This window comes from Phyllostomus discolor, chromosome 4 (assembly GCF_004126475.2).
Source record: "Phyllostomus discolor isolate MPI-MPIP mPhyDis1 chromosome 4, mPhyDis1.pri.v3, whole genome shotgun sequence".
In the NCBI taxonomy this organism is placed as follows: Eukaryota; Metazoa; Chordata; class Mammalia; order Chiroptera; family Phyllostomidae; genus Phyllostomus; species Phyllostomus discolor.
The window spans coordinates 107691719-107707428 of record NC_040906.2 but is presented as its reverse complement, the minus strand read 5'-3'; the positions used below and the strand labels follow the sequence as shown (position 1 = coordinate 107707428).

The window sequence follows — 15710 nt, the reverse complement described above, 5'->3', positions numbered from 1 at the left end:
CCTCCAATTCTAAATATCTTTGCTGGGTAAAGCAATCTTGGCTGTAAGTCCCTACTTTTCAACACTTTGAATATTTCTTGCCAATCCTTTCCAGCCTATAAAGTTTCTTTTGAGAAAGCAGCTGATAGTCTCATGGGAATTCCCCTGTAGGCAACTAGCTGCTTTTTGCTCTGCTTTTAAGATTTTCTCTTTATATTTAATCTTTAGCATTTTAATTATGATGTGTCTTGGAGTGGGCCTCTTTGCATCCATCTTGTTTGGAACTCTCTGTGCTTCCTGCACTTGCATATCTATTTTCTTCGCCCAATTAGCAGACTTTTCTTTCACTATTTTTTGAAATAAATTTCCAATTTCTTTCTGCTTTTCTTCTTCTGGCACTCCTATGATGTGAATGTTGGAATCCTTGAAGTTGTCCCAGAAGCTGCTTATACCATCCTCATTTTTTGGATTCTTTTTTCTTCTTGTTCTGATTGGTTATTTTTTGCTTCTTGTTCCAAATCATTGATTTGATTCTCAGCTTCATCAACTCTACTGTTGTTTCCTTGTAAATTATTCTTTGTTTTTATTACTGTATCCTACATTGGATCTTTTTTATGCTGTTGAGGTCCTCACTAAGTTCCTTCAGCATCCTTATAAAGTGTTTGGTTTTTTGTTTTTTTGTTTCCTCTGAGGGGGTGCACAATTCCCAGAAGTACTTAAATACCAGGTCGACGTGTGCAATGGACAGAGCAAGCTCTTATTTATATCTCCTAGTTCCAAAAATCCATTTAATGTAATGTCCTTGGATAGAGTACATATCAGATATTTAACTGTTAAGGACAGATACTACACTTAATCTAAACCAGAAGGCCAAGAAGCAATGTTATAAACTGCATTTTGAACTCTGCTTCTGATAGATTGCCTGTTTGCACTTTGTTTAGTTCTTGTTCTGGACTTTGATTTGTTCTTTCAATTGGGCCATGTTTCTTTGTCTCCTTGTTTTAGCAGCCTCCCTGCATTTGCTTCTATGTATTAGGTAGTGCTGCTATGATTCTCTGTTTTGGTAGTGTGGCCTATGTAGTAGATATCCTGTAGGGTCCAGTGGCACAGCCTTCCCTATCACCCCAGCTGGAACTCTAGGTGCACCCTTTGTGTGGACTGAGTACACCTCTTATAATTGAGCCTTGATTGCTGTTGGCAGGTCAATGGGAGGGATTTACCCAGGGCAGTCATCTGCAAAGACTGGCTGTGACCACTGACCACCAGCCTATCCCCTCTGTGGAGGATCAACTTTGCAGGGGCAGGGCGGTGGTACTCTGATGTGGCCTGTAGACGTGGTCTGTAGCTGTTCACTGGGTGAGCAGGCACTGGTGTTTCCTGAGTGCAGGCCAAGGTCAACCCCTACCTGTGTTTTTCCCAGTGCCACCCTGCCTGATTTATAAAGCAGTCTGAGATGGCTGCTACTTTTGCTGGGCTTGGAGATTTCCAGGCCAAGCCAGGCTGTGAATCTAGGCTGTTTGCTGCTAGTGCTGGGCCAGGGCCACTTAGCAAGAGGTATGGGGGCTGGGGCTTACTGAGATTGGGTATTGCTTGTTTGGTAGAATTCAGGAAGTTGTTTAGCATGCACCAAGAACAGCCATTCATACGGGAAAGCAGCTTGGGTGGGCCACTGAGTTGTTTGGAATGGAATCTCAGGGGCTCTCCTGGTGTGGACAAAGTCTTAGCCAAGTTGATGGAATCTCATCTGTGGCTCCAGCCTTTCTGTTTTGTGGCTCTGCGGGAAGAGGGTTCAGAAAAGGGACAATGGCCTCTGCCTGCCTGTCTGGGAGAAAGCTGTTACCCAGTTCTCTCCTAGATTGTGCCAGACAACTCAGCTCTTCCTTGTATGGCAATGGTGATTTTTTAATTGCTACCCCAGTGCTGGTGCTCAGAGGGAATAGGTATGAGTAGGTCCACGTGTGAGTTTTTTTTAACAGGAACTGCTTGGGACTCGAAGTCTTTTCCACCAACTCAATCCCCACTAGTTTTCACAGCCAGAAGTTATGGGGACTTATCTTCCTGGCACTAAAACCCTTGGCTGGGGGCCTAGTGTGGGGCTTGGACTCCTTGCTCCCGATGTGTCCCTCCCAAATTTTTATCCACCACATATGGATTGGGACCAGCCCATTCCACGTCTCTACCCCTCCTACCAGTCTGGATGGATGTGGTTTCTTTAATTCCATAGTTGTCAGACTTCCATTCACCTTGATTTCTGATAGTTCTGAGTGATGGTTGTTCTATATGTTAGTTGTAATTTTGATGTGGTTGTGCAAGAAGGTGAGCTGTGTTTACCTATGTCTTCATCTTGACTGGAAGTAGAACATACCTATATTTTGAAAAATATAGTTTTGTTACTGAACAGCAAGTGGGGTCCTGCTTCCCACCACCACTCCCTGGGCAAAATTCTGTAGGCAAAGGTTTGGTGATGAAGGAAAGGAGTATTTATTCAAATGCTTCACAATTTTGGAATAACAACTTTCCACATGCATTAGTCACTTAAACCTATCAGTTAAGGTTAAACTCTTAACACCTGAGTTCTACCATTCCCCCATTCCTTTTTAATTATCTTATTTCTGCAGGGTTAGTTTATAAACTAAAACAATGTAAGATACAATATCTAAAAAATTTTGGATAATGGCAGGCTTCTGCCTCAGAACTGGTCTCCTCTAGAACATTCAAGGAAGAATAAATCTGCAACCCTCTACCAGGTCAGCCTGATTCTAGGCTGTGCCTAGAGTTGCTTCCCATCCAAAAGACTGTCCATTGGAAAATGCAGGCAGCTGCAGTACAATCATCCAGGGATCCTTGAGGAAGAAGAGGGAGAGCCAGTGGGCCTGCCCAAGAGCCCTTCTTTTATTTGAAATGTTGTAGTCCATAATTCTATACACTCTGGAGGCACTCAGCTTCTCAACCAGTCCTATCCTAGACTGTTTATCTTTGCCTCGGGCAAACCTCCTCCTATGGCCTCCCTACTCCTCCCCAGTGATCTGATCAGATCTCTCTGTATCAGTTTTAATGCAGCTTTTAAAAAATGATGCTGAATAAAGATTTGTTGTATAATTAAATAATCCTCAAAAATGTGTTTATAAAATAGCTACATAATAGCCTACCTTACCAACATAAATTTTAAAGTTTTACTTTAAAATATGATCTTTTTAATGACTACCAAGAAAATACGTGCACATTGTAAAAATTCAAGCAATACGGAAATTTAACATTAAAAGTGAACATTTCATATAAATTGGGTTACCAGATTTAGCAAATAAAAATACAGGACACCCAGTTAGTTTGTGACATACTTATATTTTTAAAAAATTGTTGTTTACCTGAAATTCAACTCTATCTACGTATCCTGTATTTTATCTGGTAACTCTACCATAATTCGATCTCCTTAACGATGAGTATATATTCCCCCAGACACTTTGCTATGCATATATTCCACAATATACATAAACATACACAGTCACATATGCTTTTAAACAAATACAAACGAGATCAGGGAATATACACTGTTTGACAGCTTGCTTTTTTTCTAGGTCAGTCTTTTATATCCTTTCATGTTAGTTCATATATACATGTAGCATTAAAAAATTTTTAATTGATTTTGAGACAGAAAGAGAGCGAGAGATATCAGTTTGTTGTTCCACTGTGTTATGCATTCATTGATTGATTCTTTGATGTACCCTGACCAGGGATAGAACCTGCAACCTTAAGTGTACTTGGAAGACACTCTAACTGAGCAGAGCTACCCAGCCAGGGTACCTATGTCATTTTTTAAATGGCTGTGTAATATTGCAGAGCAGCAATTTTCAACCTTTTCCATCTCATGGCACACATGAACTAATTACTAAAATTCTGTGGCACACCAAATAATATATTTTTTCCTGATCTGACCAAAAAAATAGGTATAATTTTTATTCATTCACACTGAACAGCTATTGTGTTGGCTGTTGTCATATTTTATTTGACAATCAAAGGGAAAAAAGGTCAGTGTCCCTGACTGAATAGAAAGGTAATCCATGTTTTAAAATTTTTTGCAGTGCACTAATTGAAAATCGCTGCTCTAGAGTATAAGTGTGGTATGATCTACTCAAAGCCTTACTGATGGCCATTTAGATTGTTTCCAATTTCCCAGCATTTTAAATAATTCTTACTGATTATCCTTCTAAATTCATCTTTGGCCATCTTTTTTGGTTTATCTGTATATTTAAGATACAGGGCATACATTTAAAATTTTGATAGACACTGCCAAGATGCCCTCCAAAGAGGTTTTTTCCTATAACTCTACCACTATTGCATGAAATTGCCACAGTCTTCACACTTGTAGAACATTGACTAGGATCAATCTTTGTCAGACAAATAGATAAAAATTGATATTACACTTGTTTTAATTTTAATTTGTTAATCATTCATGACATCCAAAATATTTTCATACATTTATAGGCCATTTGTATTTTTCTTTTGTCAGTTGACCATTCATCTCCATTGCCAATTTTTTCTTTAGATTGTTTTTTCCTTATTGATCCTAATAGATATTTATTTAAACTTTTTCTTTTTATTGATTGTGGAGACAGGGGAAGGGAGAGACAAAGAAAGGGAGAGAAACATCAGTGTGAGAGAGAAACATTGATCTCTTGCATCCTTCCAATGCTGCTTTTGGGGATCTAACCTGCCTGCAACCCAGCCATGTGCCCTAACCAGGAATCTAACCTGCAACATTTCAGTCTGCAGGACAATGCTCAACCAACTGAGCATTGCTCAGCCACACTGACCAGGGCTAGGCTTTTACTTATTAAATGAAGAGGAAGTACTCTGTTCTATTTGTTATAAATATTGTCCTCAAATTAGCTTTCTTCTTTTGACTTTGCTCATAGTGTTTTTCTATTTTATTTATTTATTTTTAGACAGAGAGGAAGGGAGGGAGGAAAAAAAAGGAAGAGAAACATCATGTGAAAGAGAAACATCAATTAGTTGCCTCCTGTATGTACTCCAGTGACCCAAATGGACACCAAACCTGCAACCCAGGTATGTACCCTGACTGGGAATCAAATGGACGCCTTTTTGCTTTGCAGGTCAATGCCCAACTAACTGAGCCACACCAATCAGGGGTTACATTTCATTTTTTAATTGTTGCAGCAAATAAGTTTGAAATTTTTATGTAGGCAAATTATCAGTCTGATTTCATGATTGGAGACTCTTTCTTCTGTCTAAGACTACTAAAATATTCATTCAGGTTTCTTTCTAGTTCTTTACTTTTTTGGTCATAGATTCATGTAATATTATATTGGCGAAAATAACAAAGTAAGAATTTTGTCAATCCCTGCCCACTTTTGCAATTTTTATTTTGCAATAGTTTCCCTATTGATGAACATTTGGGCTAATTTCAACTTTTCACTATTATATGTGTTATAATACTTCTATGAAAAGCTCATTTATAAGCCTAAGATTTTTGGGCTACAGTATATGAATATTTCTAAGGTTTTTCATACCAATTCATCTAAATTCACATTTACTCACCTTTAGGAAAAATTATATGAATTTACATTCCCAGAAGCAGTGGTGTTTGAAAATACCTGTTCTCCCCAGACTCTTACCAAGAAAAGCTATTATAAATCTTTAAAACTTTGCCAATCTGATTAGGCAAAAGTGATACTTTATTGTTGTTTTAATCCATTTGTTTAACTATGAATGACATAATACCTATTTTAATACATATATTGGCCATTTGTATTTCTTCTTTAGTGAATTGCCTGTTTACATTCTTATTACTTTTTTTCCTGCAGGGGTTCCCATTATCTTTTAAAGTATATTTTATTATTATGCTATTATAGTTGTACCATTTTTTTCTCCCTTTTAACCCCCTCTGCCCTGCACCCCCACTCCCTCCAGTCTTCCTCCCCCTTTAGTTCATGTCCATGAGTTGTACATATAAGTTCTTTGGCTTCTATGTTTCCTGTACTATTCTTAACCTCCCCCTATTTTCCACCTGCCAATAATGCTTCTTATTCCCTGTACCTTTTCCCCAATTTTTCCCCCTCCTCCTCTCCCTCCCTGCAGATAGCCCTGCATGTGACCTCCATTTCTGTGATTCTGTTCCTGTTTTAGTTGTTTGCTTAGTTTGTTTATGTTTTTTAGCCTGTTGTTGATAGTTGTGAATTTGTTGTCTAAAATTTTACTACTTATATTTTTTATCTTCTTTTTCTTATATAAGTCCCTTTAGCATCTCATATAATAAGGGCTGGGTGATGATGAACTCCTTTAACTTGACTTTATCTAAGAAGCACTTTATCTGCCCTTCCATTCTAAATGAAAGCTTTGCTGGATAGAGTAATCTTGGGTGTAGGTCCTTGCCTTTCATGACTTGGAATACTTCTTTCCAGCCCCTTCTTGCCTGCCAGATTTCTTTTGAAAAATCAGCTGCTAGTTTTATGGGAACTCCTTTGTGGGTAACTGTCTCTTTTACTCTTAATGCTTTTAAGATTCCTTACCTTTTATCTTGGGTAATTTACTTATGATGTGCCTTGGTGTGTTCCTCCTTGGGTCCAACTTCTTTGGGATTCTCTGAGCTTCCTGGACTTCCTGGAAATCTATTTCCTTCACCAGATTGGGGAAGTTTTCCTTCATCATTTGTTCAAATAAGTTTTCAACTTCTTGTTCTTCTTCTCCTTCTGGCATCCCTGTTTCAGATGTTGGAGCACTTAAAGTTGTCCCAGAGGTTCCTAAGCCTCTTCTCTCTTTTTTTGAATTCTTATTTCTTCATTCTGTTCCAGTTGAATGTTTATTTCTTCCTTTTGATTGAAATCGTTGATTTGAGTCCTGCTTTCCTCCTCTTCACTCTTGGTTCCCTGTATGTTTTTCTTTATTTCACTTTGTATAGCCTTCACTTCTTCATTTTGTGGTCATACTCAATCACTCCTGTGAGCATCCTGATTACCAGTGTTTTGAACTCTGCAGCTGAGAGGTTGGCTAGCTCTTCATCACTTAGCTCTTGATCTGTGCTTTCATTTGGGCCATTTTTCTTTGTCTCAATTCAGTACATTGTAAGGGGTGGAGACTTAGGTATTTGCCAGGGCAGAGCAACCCACTTCACTGCATTGTGGTGCTGTATGTGGCAGAGGGGTCAGAGAGGGAACAATGCCACTTTCTCAGTTCTTACTCTGCTTTTAGTCACTTTCTGCACTACCTACGAGCAAATTGGGCCCTACTGGTGTTGATTCCCAGGTGGGTCAGTTTGTGTATGTTCTAGCACCCTATGGGTCTCTCCAATCGACTCTGCCATGAGACCGGGAGTTTCTCCCACCACCACAACCCCCACAGGTTTATACAGCTAGATATTTTGAGACTTTCCTTCCCTGCACTGGAACCCTGGGTTGCTTGGTCTGCCTCACTCCACAGTTGTTCCTCCTGATTTATCCATACACAAATGAGGGACTGCCCAGTTCACCAGGTGCCACCTCATCCACCAGGTCTGCCAGTTGCTGACTTGCCATGTGTCCTCTCTGCCCCAGCTGCCTGTCTCCGCTGCTTCTACCAGTCTGGAAAGATGTTTCTTCTTTAACTCCTTGGTTGTCAGACTTCTGTACAGTTTGATTTTCTGGTAGTTCTGGTTGGTTTTATTGTTATTGTTAAATTGGTTGTTGTCTTTCTTTTGGTTGTGCAAGGAAGCAAAGGGTATCTATTTATACCTGCATCTTGGATGAAATTCAGGTTTCCATGATTTTTAAGAGTAGCATATTCATCCCTATGTTCATCTACTACAAATCAAATATTTACTTTGTTTTATTCTAAATTTGTTTGGTCTTGTTTTATGACTTGATTTGTTCTTTGACTTCATCCAGGAGATAATGCAGTTTGAATGGAACCTGGAGAATATCATGGAATCTAAGGGAAACTGTCCAACCAGGACTCAGTGTGAGAGGAAACTCTCTCTCTTCCGTGCCTTCAGGTCTCACATCTTTGGCTTTCTGTGCTTCAAGGCATTCTTTTTTATAGACAGGCAATATCTCCTTCTCATAGGTGCCCCACGAAGGTGGTGGTCTCTTTTCTTTCTATCACTCACATTCAAGTAAACAGTCTATGTCTACTCCATCCACTCAAATGAGTTCCAATTTCAAATTCCTGAAAAGGAGAATCTGATTGGCTCATCCGAGGCCAGGCATCACTCTCTTGTTCAGTCAATGGGGGTTAAAGAACAGAGTTATGTGGTGCAGATATGACTGCTGGTGGCTACTTAGAGGGTTGTCAATGGTTTGCTGGCAAAGGAAATTATCACGTTTTGAATGTCCCCCCAAGTTTCACTATAAGTTATTATATTATCATACAGTATACCCTGACATCTATTTGCACTCTCTTCTGTTCTATGAATTAGTTTTGCTGTGGCATAATCTTAGGACTACCTGGCCTTGGGAATTCTGAATCTTAAGGATTTGGAGATCTGGAAACAATCAATCTAGGCTTCCCTGATGAGATGAATCACTCTTCTCCTAGATAGTCAACTTTTGAATGATAAAATGGCTTAATTCCCTTAAGAAATCCTGAAACTGACCTGGTCTTGGGATCTGGAATTAATTTAAATTTCTTACACAAGATCGCTGGCCTAAGAAATCCAGAAGGAAACAGATTGGTCTTGGGCATATACCAGGCAGTGATATATCCAAGTATAGCCCCTGACATAGTTCTGAGATGGTACCTAGAAGGTCTTTTAGAATACTGCTTTTGACTTTCCTTTCTTAGAGTGGTGTTCAGCAATTTGTCCCTTTGCCTCTCAACCAGTCCTTCTCTAGGACCTCTTCCAAACAAAACAAAACAAAAACAAAACAAAATAAAACAGAAGGCAGATACGTAGGTGTTCATAACTTTAAGACTTAAGTGGAAATTCACATTTCTGGGAGTCTCTTGATTGGGTAACAGTTCATTTTCTCCATTTTGTAACCCATCCACACAAGAGAACCATGGCATGAGGATGGAGGTGGTTCTTTCTTCATAACTAATGTGTGAGCCACCTTGGTCATTGTTTCTGCATAGTGTTTAGGGATGGGACAGTTCTTTATCATGCATGACTGTCCCAAGAATTGTATCTCTGGTCCTCAGGGAATTAATAGCCAGGATATCACATCATTATCATGAGAACCAAAAATGTTCCTGCAAAGTTTCAAAATTCACTTGAGGAATAGTTGCACTCCTTTGAGATAATGCCTATTATGTATGAGCCATTTCGGTCTCTTATTCCCCATGATTTCTTTGCATTATGTGGGCTGTTTATATGTGAGTTAAGACCCTAGTACTTGCCAAGAGTTTTTAGTTTTCTTGGGTCAGTATTCTTTTGCATTTATATATAGAGAAAGAAACACAAATTTGTTGTGCCACTTATTTACCCATATTTTTTGGACCATAAGATACACCTAGGTTTTAGAGGAGGAAAATAGGAAAAAAATGTGTGAAGCAAAAAATGTGGTAAAATTAAATATAACATAAATAACATATTTCACTAATGTAAATGTAAACAGAACTCAACAGCAGCATTAACAACCATTATTCCTCCCAAATTTGGGGGGAGAGGTGCATCTTATAGTTTGAAAAATATGGTATGCATTCATTGGTTTATTCTTTTATTGCCCTGAGCAGGGATCAAACCCACAACCTTGGCATACTGGATGATGCTCTAACCAACTTAGCTACCCGGCCACTGCCTTTTGGGTCAGCATTCTAATAGAGTTCTTAGGTTCCAATAACATTTTCTTATTTTGGATCCCTGGTCAACACAACTTTAAACCATGGATGTTGCAAATGAAGGCACTTTCTAGAAAGTCTATGGTCTAACATGAAATCAGTTCTTAAGTCAAAATTCCTATTTTATATGTAAGGCCCAATTGAACTCAAAGTATAAAAGGAATAGTGGGTAGAGAGCTAGACTGGAAGTTTGGAGAACCCTTACTACCTGTGGGATTTTGTGTAAATCAATTCTCTTCTCTTAGTTTCAATTTCATTTGTAAAGTGGGGAGGTTGGACTACAGTCTCAGTTCCTTTCAGCTCTAATATTGTGATGTAAAAAATCTTTGTGTCTCCATTCCATCGTCCATAAGATTGAGACAGTATGTTCTCAACCCTGAGGGAGACTCAACTTTCCTAAATGGTAGTGAAATATTCCAACATTGTGGCCAACCAAAAATTAGGTCCCTGAAATGATCTAAGCTTCCACAAAGATTTCAGAGGCCCAAGAACTGTGTGAATGTTTATAACCACTGTATAATGAGTTTGTAAGTATTATTATAGCAAGGTATATTTCCCGTAAGATATTCACATTGGAAGTAGAAAAATCACTAGAGAGAAAAAGGACAGTCCTTTATTAGGAAAGGAGAAAGGACACATATATAATATTCAGATGGAGGACCAGGAAGTAGAAGAGGGGCTAGGGGAAGAAGTAATCCCTGCCTACTTGTATCAGTGCCCAACCTTCCAAGAATTTCCTAATGTTTTTGGCCACAATGTTAGACTATTTCTTGAGTGCTTCTTATGGAGCAAGCACAGTATTGAGCTCATATATTCTTACTTTATTTAATCCTCACAATAAGCCTATCTGTGCAAGTACTATGTTTGCCAATAATTAGAAAAATGAGAATTTGAATCCCAAATGTGTGACCCCAGAACCCAGGTTTAATTTTACTCTTACTAAATATTTATCATGAAATAGTAGTTGCAGAAGTATTATATTTTAATGAATAATTATATTTTACTCCTATTTCGTAGTGTGACAGGAGGCAGAATGATTTCTCTTTCCAAAACCTCCTAGCACCCTAGACACTACCAGTGACTTATTCTAGTTTTGCGTGCTGTTGAAAATATACTCCATTAGGAATCTGAAAGCTGATTTCTGGTTTTGCTGTTCTGTGTTTTTGCACAAGGCATATAAGCCTTCTGGTTCTCACATTCATTTTTTGTAAAACACGTGCTACTTGAAGGCAGGAGACTATTTCCTACTCATTGTACCCCCCTTGAATGTAGCAGTGTGGGGTAAATAGTGTTCAAAAGCACTTCCTGAACAAAGGAATGTAAGGGGGTAGACAAGATGGTCCCTATGCTTCCTTTCTCATTCTCTGATCTTGAAACAGGGCCTTGACCAGGTAAGTGTACCATATATACCACAGGTGGCAAACACAAGGCCTGTGGGCTGAATCTAGCCCTCCACCTTGTTTTATCCCACCAGGCACCTTGTTTCTACCCAGCAGCAGTGCCAAGCTCTCACTTAACTGTTACGGAGTAGTTACATTTATACAGTCCGAAAATTACATTCAGCCCTTTGAAGATAACCTTGAGGCTGACATAGCCCCCCCGTGAAAATGAGTTTGACACACCTCAATACACAGTAACGCTTTAAAAAATAGAACAAGGCATGCCAAATTCTCATTAACCTTTATTTTGAGAGGGTTGGTCTTAGCCAATTATGTACAGTGTCCGTTTGAACTGTCATAAACGTTTTCATCAAGGCCTCCTTTACTTCCCCAGACTAGCTACTACTGTTGAAATACGTAAACAGTCCTGATGAACTGTAGTAATCACCACCCAGGGGGGCGGGAAACCGAAGATTTTCAACTAAACCCCTCTGGGAAAGCAGCTCTGTGAACTTACGCAAACAAGTCCTTCCAGCCCGAAGTGGATACCCCTGGCTGGGAGGACTGGTTACCGGGGTATACTTTGGTACTTGACCTTGCCATAGCATCTGCTCTTTCAGAGACTTTTTGCAGGAGTTTCTTCACCTACAAAATGGTGGAGTTGTCCTAGACCCGCGAGTTTCTCCCCGCCAAACCGGACTTTAACTCCGCCCCCTGAGGGTGGAGGCGGGGCGAGACAGAGGTCAGGCCAGGAGTCACCCCAGGCCTCCCGCCGCTGGGCGGTGCCTTTCCTCCTTCCCACTTCCCGCCCCCTCGTTTCACCACGGTGAGGTCACGCGGGGGACGTCACGGGGTTGTGACGCCACTGAGGGGCGGGCCTCTGGGAGAGGAAGGGGCGGGGCCTGGAGCAGGCGACGCTTGCGCAGTGGGCGCGGCGCGGGAGGAGGCGGAGGCGGCGGAGTAGCGAAAGAAGAGGCGGCGGCGGCGGCGGCGGCGGCGGCGGTGGCGTGGGGGGGGAGGGAGGGGGGGAGCGCGCGAGAGAGTGGCTGAGTGAGTTTACCCTTATGAGGCGGTGAGAGGCCCGGGGCCTACTTCAAAGGAGCGGGGTCGCGGCGCTAGCTAGCAGCGGGCCCCCTCCTGGTCCCCGGGCCCGGCAGTGCGGCGGCGGCGGCTCGGTAGTGAGGAGGTGGGGAAGCGGGTGTCCGGCCCTAGACATGGAGGGCATGGACGTGGACCTGGACCCCGAGCTGATGCAGAAGTTCAGCTGTCTGGGCACCACCGACAAGGACGTGCTCATCTCCGAGTTCCAGCGGCTGCTCGGCTTCCAGCTCAACCCGGCTGGCTGCGCCTTCTTCCTGGACATGACCAACTGGTGAGCCGGCCCCGCCGCGCCAGCGTTGGCAGCGGCCTCGGGGCCCCGAGGGGAAGGGAAGGGAAGGGACATCAGAGCCCCGCAGCGGGGAGGGCCGGGAGGGCTCTGAGGGGCACCCCTCTTCCCCGGACGGAGAAGGCGAGTGCTGGAGCCCCAGGGTCAAGGGAGAATTTGGGGGCCGAGCAGGGCTCGAGAGCACGTACGAGGAATTGTTGGAGGCCACGGAGGGCAGGAGGGGCGGAAGAGAGATCGTGGCGGGGGGAGGGCCCTGAGGTTCTGTGAAGTATTAGTGGCCGTGGAACGTGGGAAGAGGGGAAAAGACCTGAGTCTCGAGGCGGCATTGGGGTAGACTTGGGAGGAAGAGGGCTGTGGTTGTTGGCTAAGAGTAGAAAGCACAGGAAATTTGAATTTGGGGAGTGGAAAAAAGCTTCGGGTGTGGAGTTAGGTGCTGAGAAAGACAGGGATGAGGGGAAACTCCGGGAGTGTATTAGATGCTATGGAGGAACTTGGAGCGCGGGAAAGACTTGGGAATTAGGAGCTGAGAAGAACAGATACGTGTGTTGTGTATGTATGTGTCCCCTTCCATGCAAGGACTGATAGGGAAAAGGAGAGGAACATTAAGGGGGAGGACTACTGAGTACGGTAAGAGAGAAGACTTTCCCGAAGAACTGTGCCAGGGAGTGGTCTTCTAGTAGATTGGCTTATGGAAGACTGGGAGTGTCAGACCTGGGGCAGGGTCTGGGAACAACCTTAGAAAAGTGAAGGAAAGGAGATTATCTTGGGGAAGGGAACTTTCTGGACAGACTGGGACCCTCTGCTCCAGAATTCCGGAATGGAGAGGGGCTTACCAAAAGACAACTGGTTGATGTGTGTTTGAGAAAACGGAGAACTTGACTTAGGCTGAGAACCAGGAATTTCTAGCTTGGAGTCTCCTTGGAGAAGACTGAAATTGGGGCAGAAGACCATGGCACTTAGACTAAAGAGTATTTCTTGGCTTTGGACGTAGCACTTGCTGTTTTTGATAAGCAAGGCTTCCTCTTGCTCTTTGAGGAGGGATTGTCGGGTTCACTCCGGGTGAATGAGAAAGTGGAGACTAATAGACTTCCTTTGAAAAGATTTCAGGTAAAGCAACTCATTTTTCTTTGGTCAAAAGCCATGGGATGAATGCCCTTTGCTCTCTGTGTTGGGCAGTCCCCTGACATGTGGAATCTTGTTTCTCTTGGCATCACTTGTACAGCTAGCCTCCCCTTTATTCCTTGCCCACTGAATGCCTCAGGCACTGCCAGAAAAAAGGAGGCTGTAAGCCTAGTCTTTATCCCATTCCTCATCTAGTCCTACCCACAATGATGCTCGTTTTACTAATGGGAGCCCTGTAGCCGTGACTGCACCAAAAGTGATATGTGAATTTTTTTCTGTGTGGCATCATTGGTCAGTCCTATTAATTTATCTTTAAAGTTGATTGTTATAGGAAGAGTGGGATTGAATTTCTAGATGTTTAGAAAACTCTTTGAGACATTGAATGCAGGAGTTAGTCTTTAGAATTAAAGAAGTATTTGCCAGCACCACTTGTATCTTTTATGTCCAGGATGATCTCAGATTTTTCTTAACACCAACCTATGTTGATTAAATAGAGAGTGACGGGGTTATTGAAAACACTGAGAAGAGGTATTAACACTGGTGAACTTTAGAAAGCTGTCTGAAGGAAGGTTGCTCTCTTGCCTGCCTTCTTTCCCACCCCAGCCCTTTTTCTTCCTTGTTTACACTAGTTCAGCAAAGGAAACTTGGCATATTGTTGCTGCCAGTTTGATAGGGGAGGATCGTTATTTCTCCCCACCCCCTTGTGAGTCGTACCATTTAAACCCTGCCCTAATAAGTTTTTAGTTCTTTAGAGTCAGTGTTTACTAGTGCAATTATTATGGCTACAAAACCAGTGTAATGAATTTTATATGCTTGAGGTGTGTTTGTGAGCATGTGTGTGTGTGCTTAACAGCTAAGATTGTTTTTAGGTGTTGTGAAAGATGAGGCCCAGTGTGGATGAGAAAAAAGTGACTTACAAATTATAGTTGCATTATAAATTTTTATTTAAATTTTTATTTAAATTATTAAGCTCCAAGGTACAGAGTAGCATATATTCTGACAAGATGTTATCTCTGTATGATACAAGGTATGATACATTTCTGAACAAAGGAGTGAGCCATTGAAAAAATATATTCTGGTTTTAAAGCAGTTAAATGTCAATAGCTTCTTAGGAATCCAGGCAATTAACTGATCACTCAGCTTTAAACCACATTAACTTGTTTTTTGGTTGTAGAAGCCATGTTTTTTTGTTTTCTTTGATTATAAAATGAAAAAAAATCATTTATGAACTGAAAGCAGTAGGCTTGTTACTCTTTTCTAGTGACCACAGTTAGCTCCATAATCCTGTATTGTGTTTTGATTGCTATGTTGACCTGGCTAAATTTGTCTTGTTAGACTTCTGTTTAAACAAACACCCATCATAATTAATAAAGTCTAATTAAAACACATACACGAATGGATACATACTTGGTCAAAATATTTGTGTTAAGTGAATTTCTAAATTCTAGAAATGTATTGAGTGTCATTTAATGTCTAACTTGGGAAACTGTTGGGAAGGCCTAGTATAGGTTGGCAAAGTATCTCAAACTGCTGTTGTTAGCCTGTTGAATTTAAGATAATGAACCTTCCTGTGACTTCATAAGTGCCTGCTTCTGTGTGATGACTATTAAAGAATAATGTGGCAAATTAAGTTGGTTTTGTTTTTTATTTTTTAAATTATTTTAATTATTGTTCAAGTACAGTTTTCTGTCTTTTACTCTCATCCCAGCCCCCCCTCCAAGTTATTTTTAAATGAAGGCCATGAGTCTTATAAGTTGGTAAGACTGTGTTTTTGTTTTCCAAAGAAAGAATTTTTTTGTTGTTAGTAATAACTTTTTAAGAAGTTGTTGGAAAGCTGACTTAAGTTGAATATTTTAGCCTTGTAAATTTTGTACCCTGTAAACACAGATTTTTTTTTTCCCTTAGATTGGGTGTACATTATGTAGACATTTCTATTTATTTAATTTAGAACCATGTATTGTTTCAGTTTAAGCATTTTGCAGTGTTTATACTTGGCACTGGCAGCCATGCTACCAGAAATGGTGGAATTGCTTCTAACAAAAGTAGTCAATTTTCACTTCCCAATTGAGTACATA

The 15710-nt window shown here is 41.1% G+C and overlaps 1 protein-coding gene and 1 non-coding gene across 3 annotated transcripts in view; one reads left to right on the top strand and one right to left on the bottom strand.

Annotated features, from left to right (window-relative positions):
- Window positions 1-669: 669 nt before the first annotated feature.
- LOC114495924 lies at window positions 670-861 on the bottom strand. Its single transcript, XR_003684579.1, has one exon. It is a non-coding gene; the product is annotated as a U2 spliceosomal RNA (small nuclear RNA).
- An 11276-nt stretch (window positions 862-12137) lies between these two features.
- Window positions 12138-15710, top strand: part of ILRUN (inflammation and lipid regulator with UBA-like and NBR1-like domains) — a 111506-nt gene continuing 107933 nt past the window's right edge. Inside the window, exon 1 of one of the 2 annotated variants that reach the window (XM_036023970.1) lies at window positions 12138-12498. In XM_036023970.1, the coding sequence (XP_035879863.1) occupies window positions 12341-12498 (158 nt within the window). In that variant the 5' untranslated portion in view covers window positions 12138-12340. The remainder of the gene's footprint in view (window positions 12499-15710) is intronic. The other variant, XM_028508584.2, reaches the window with a different exon arrangement.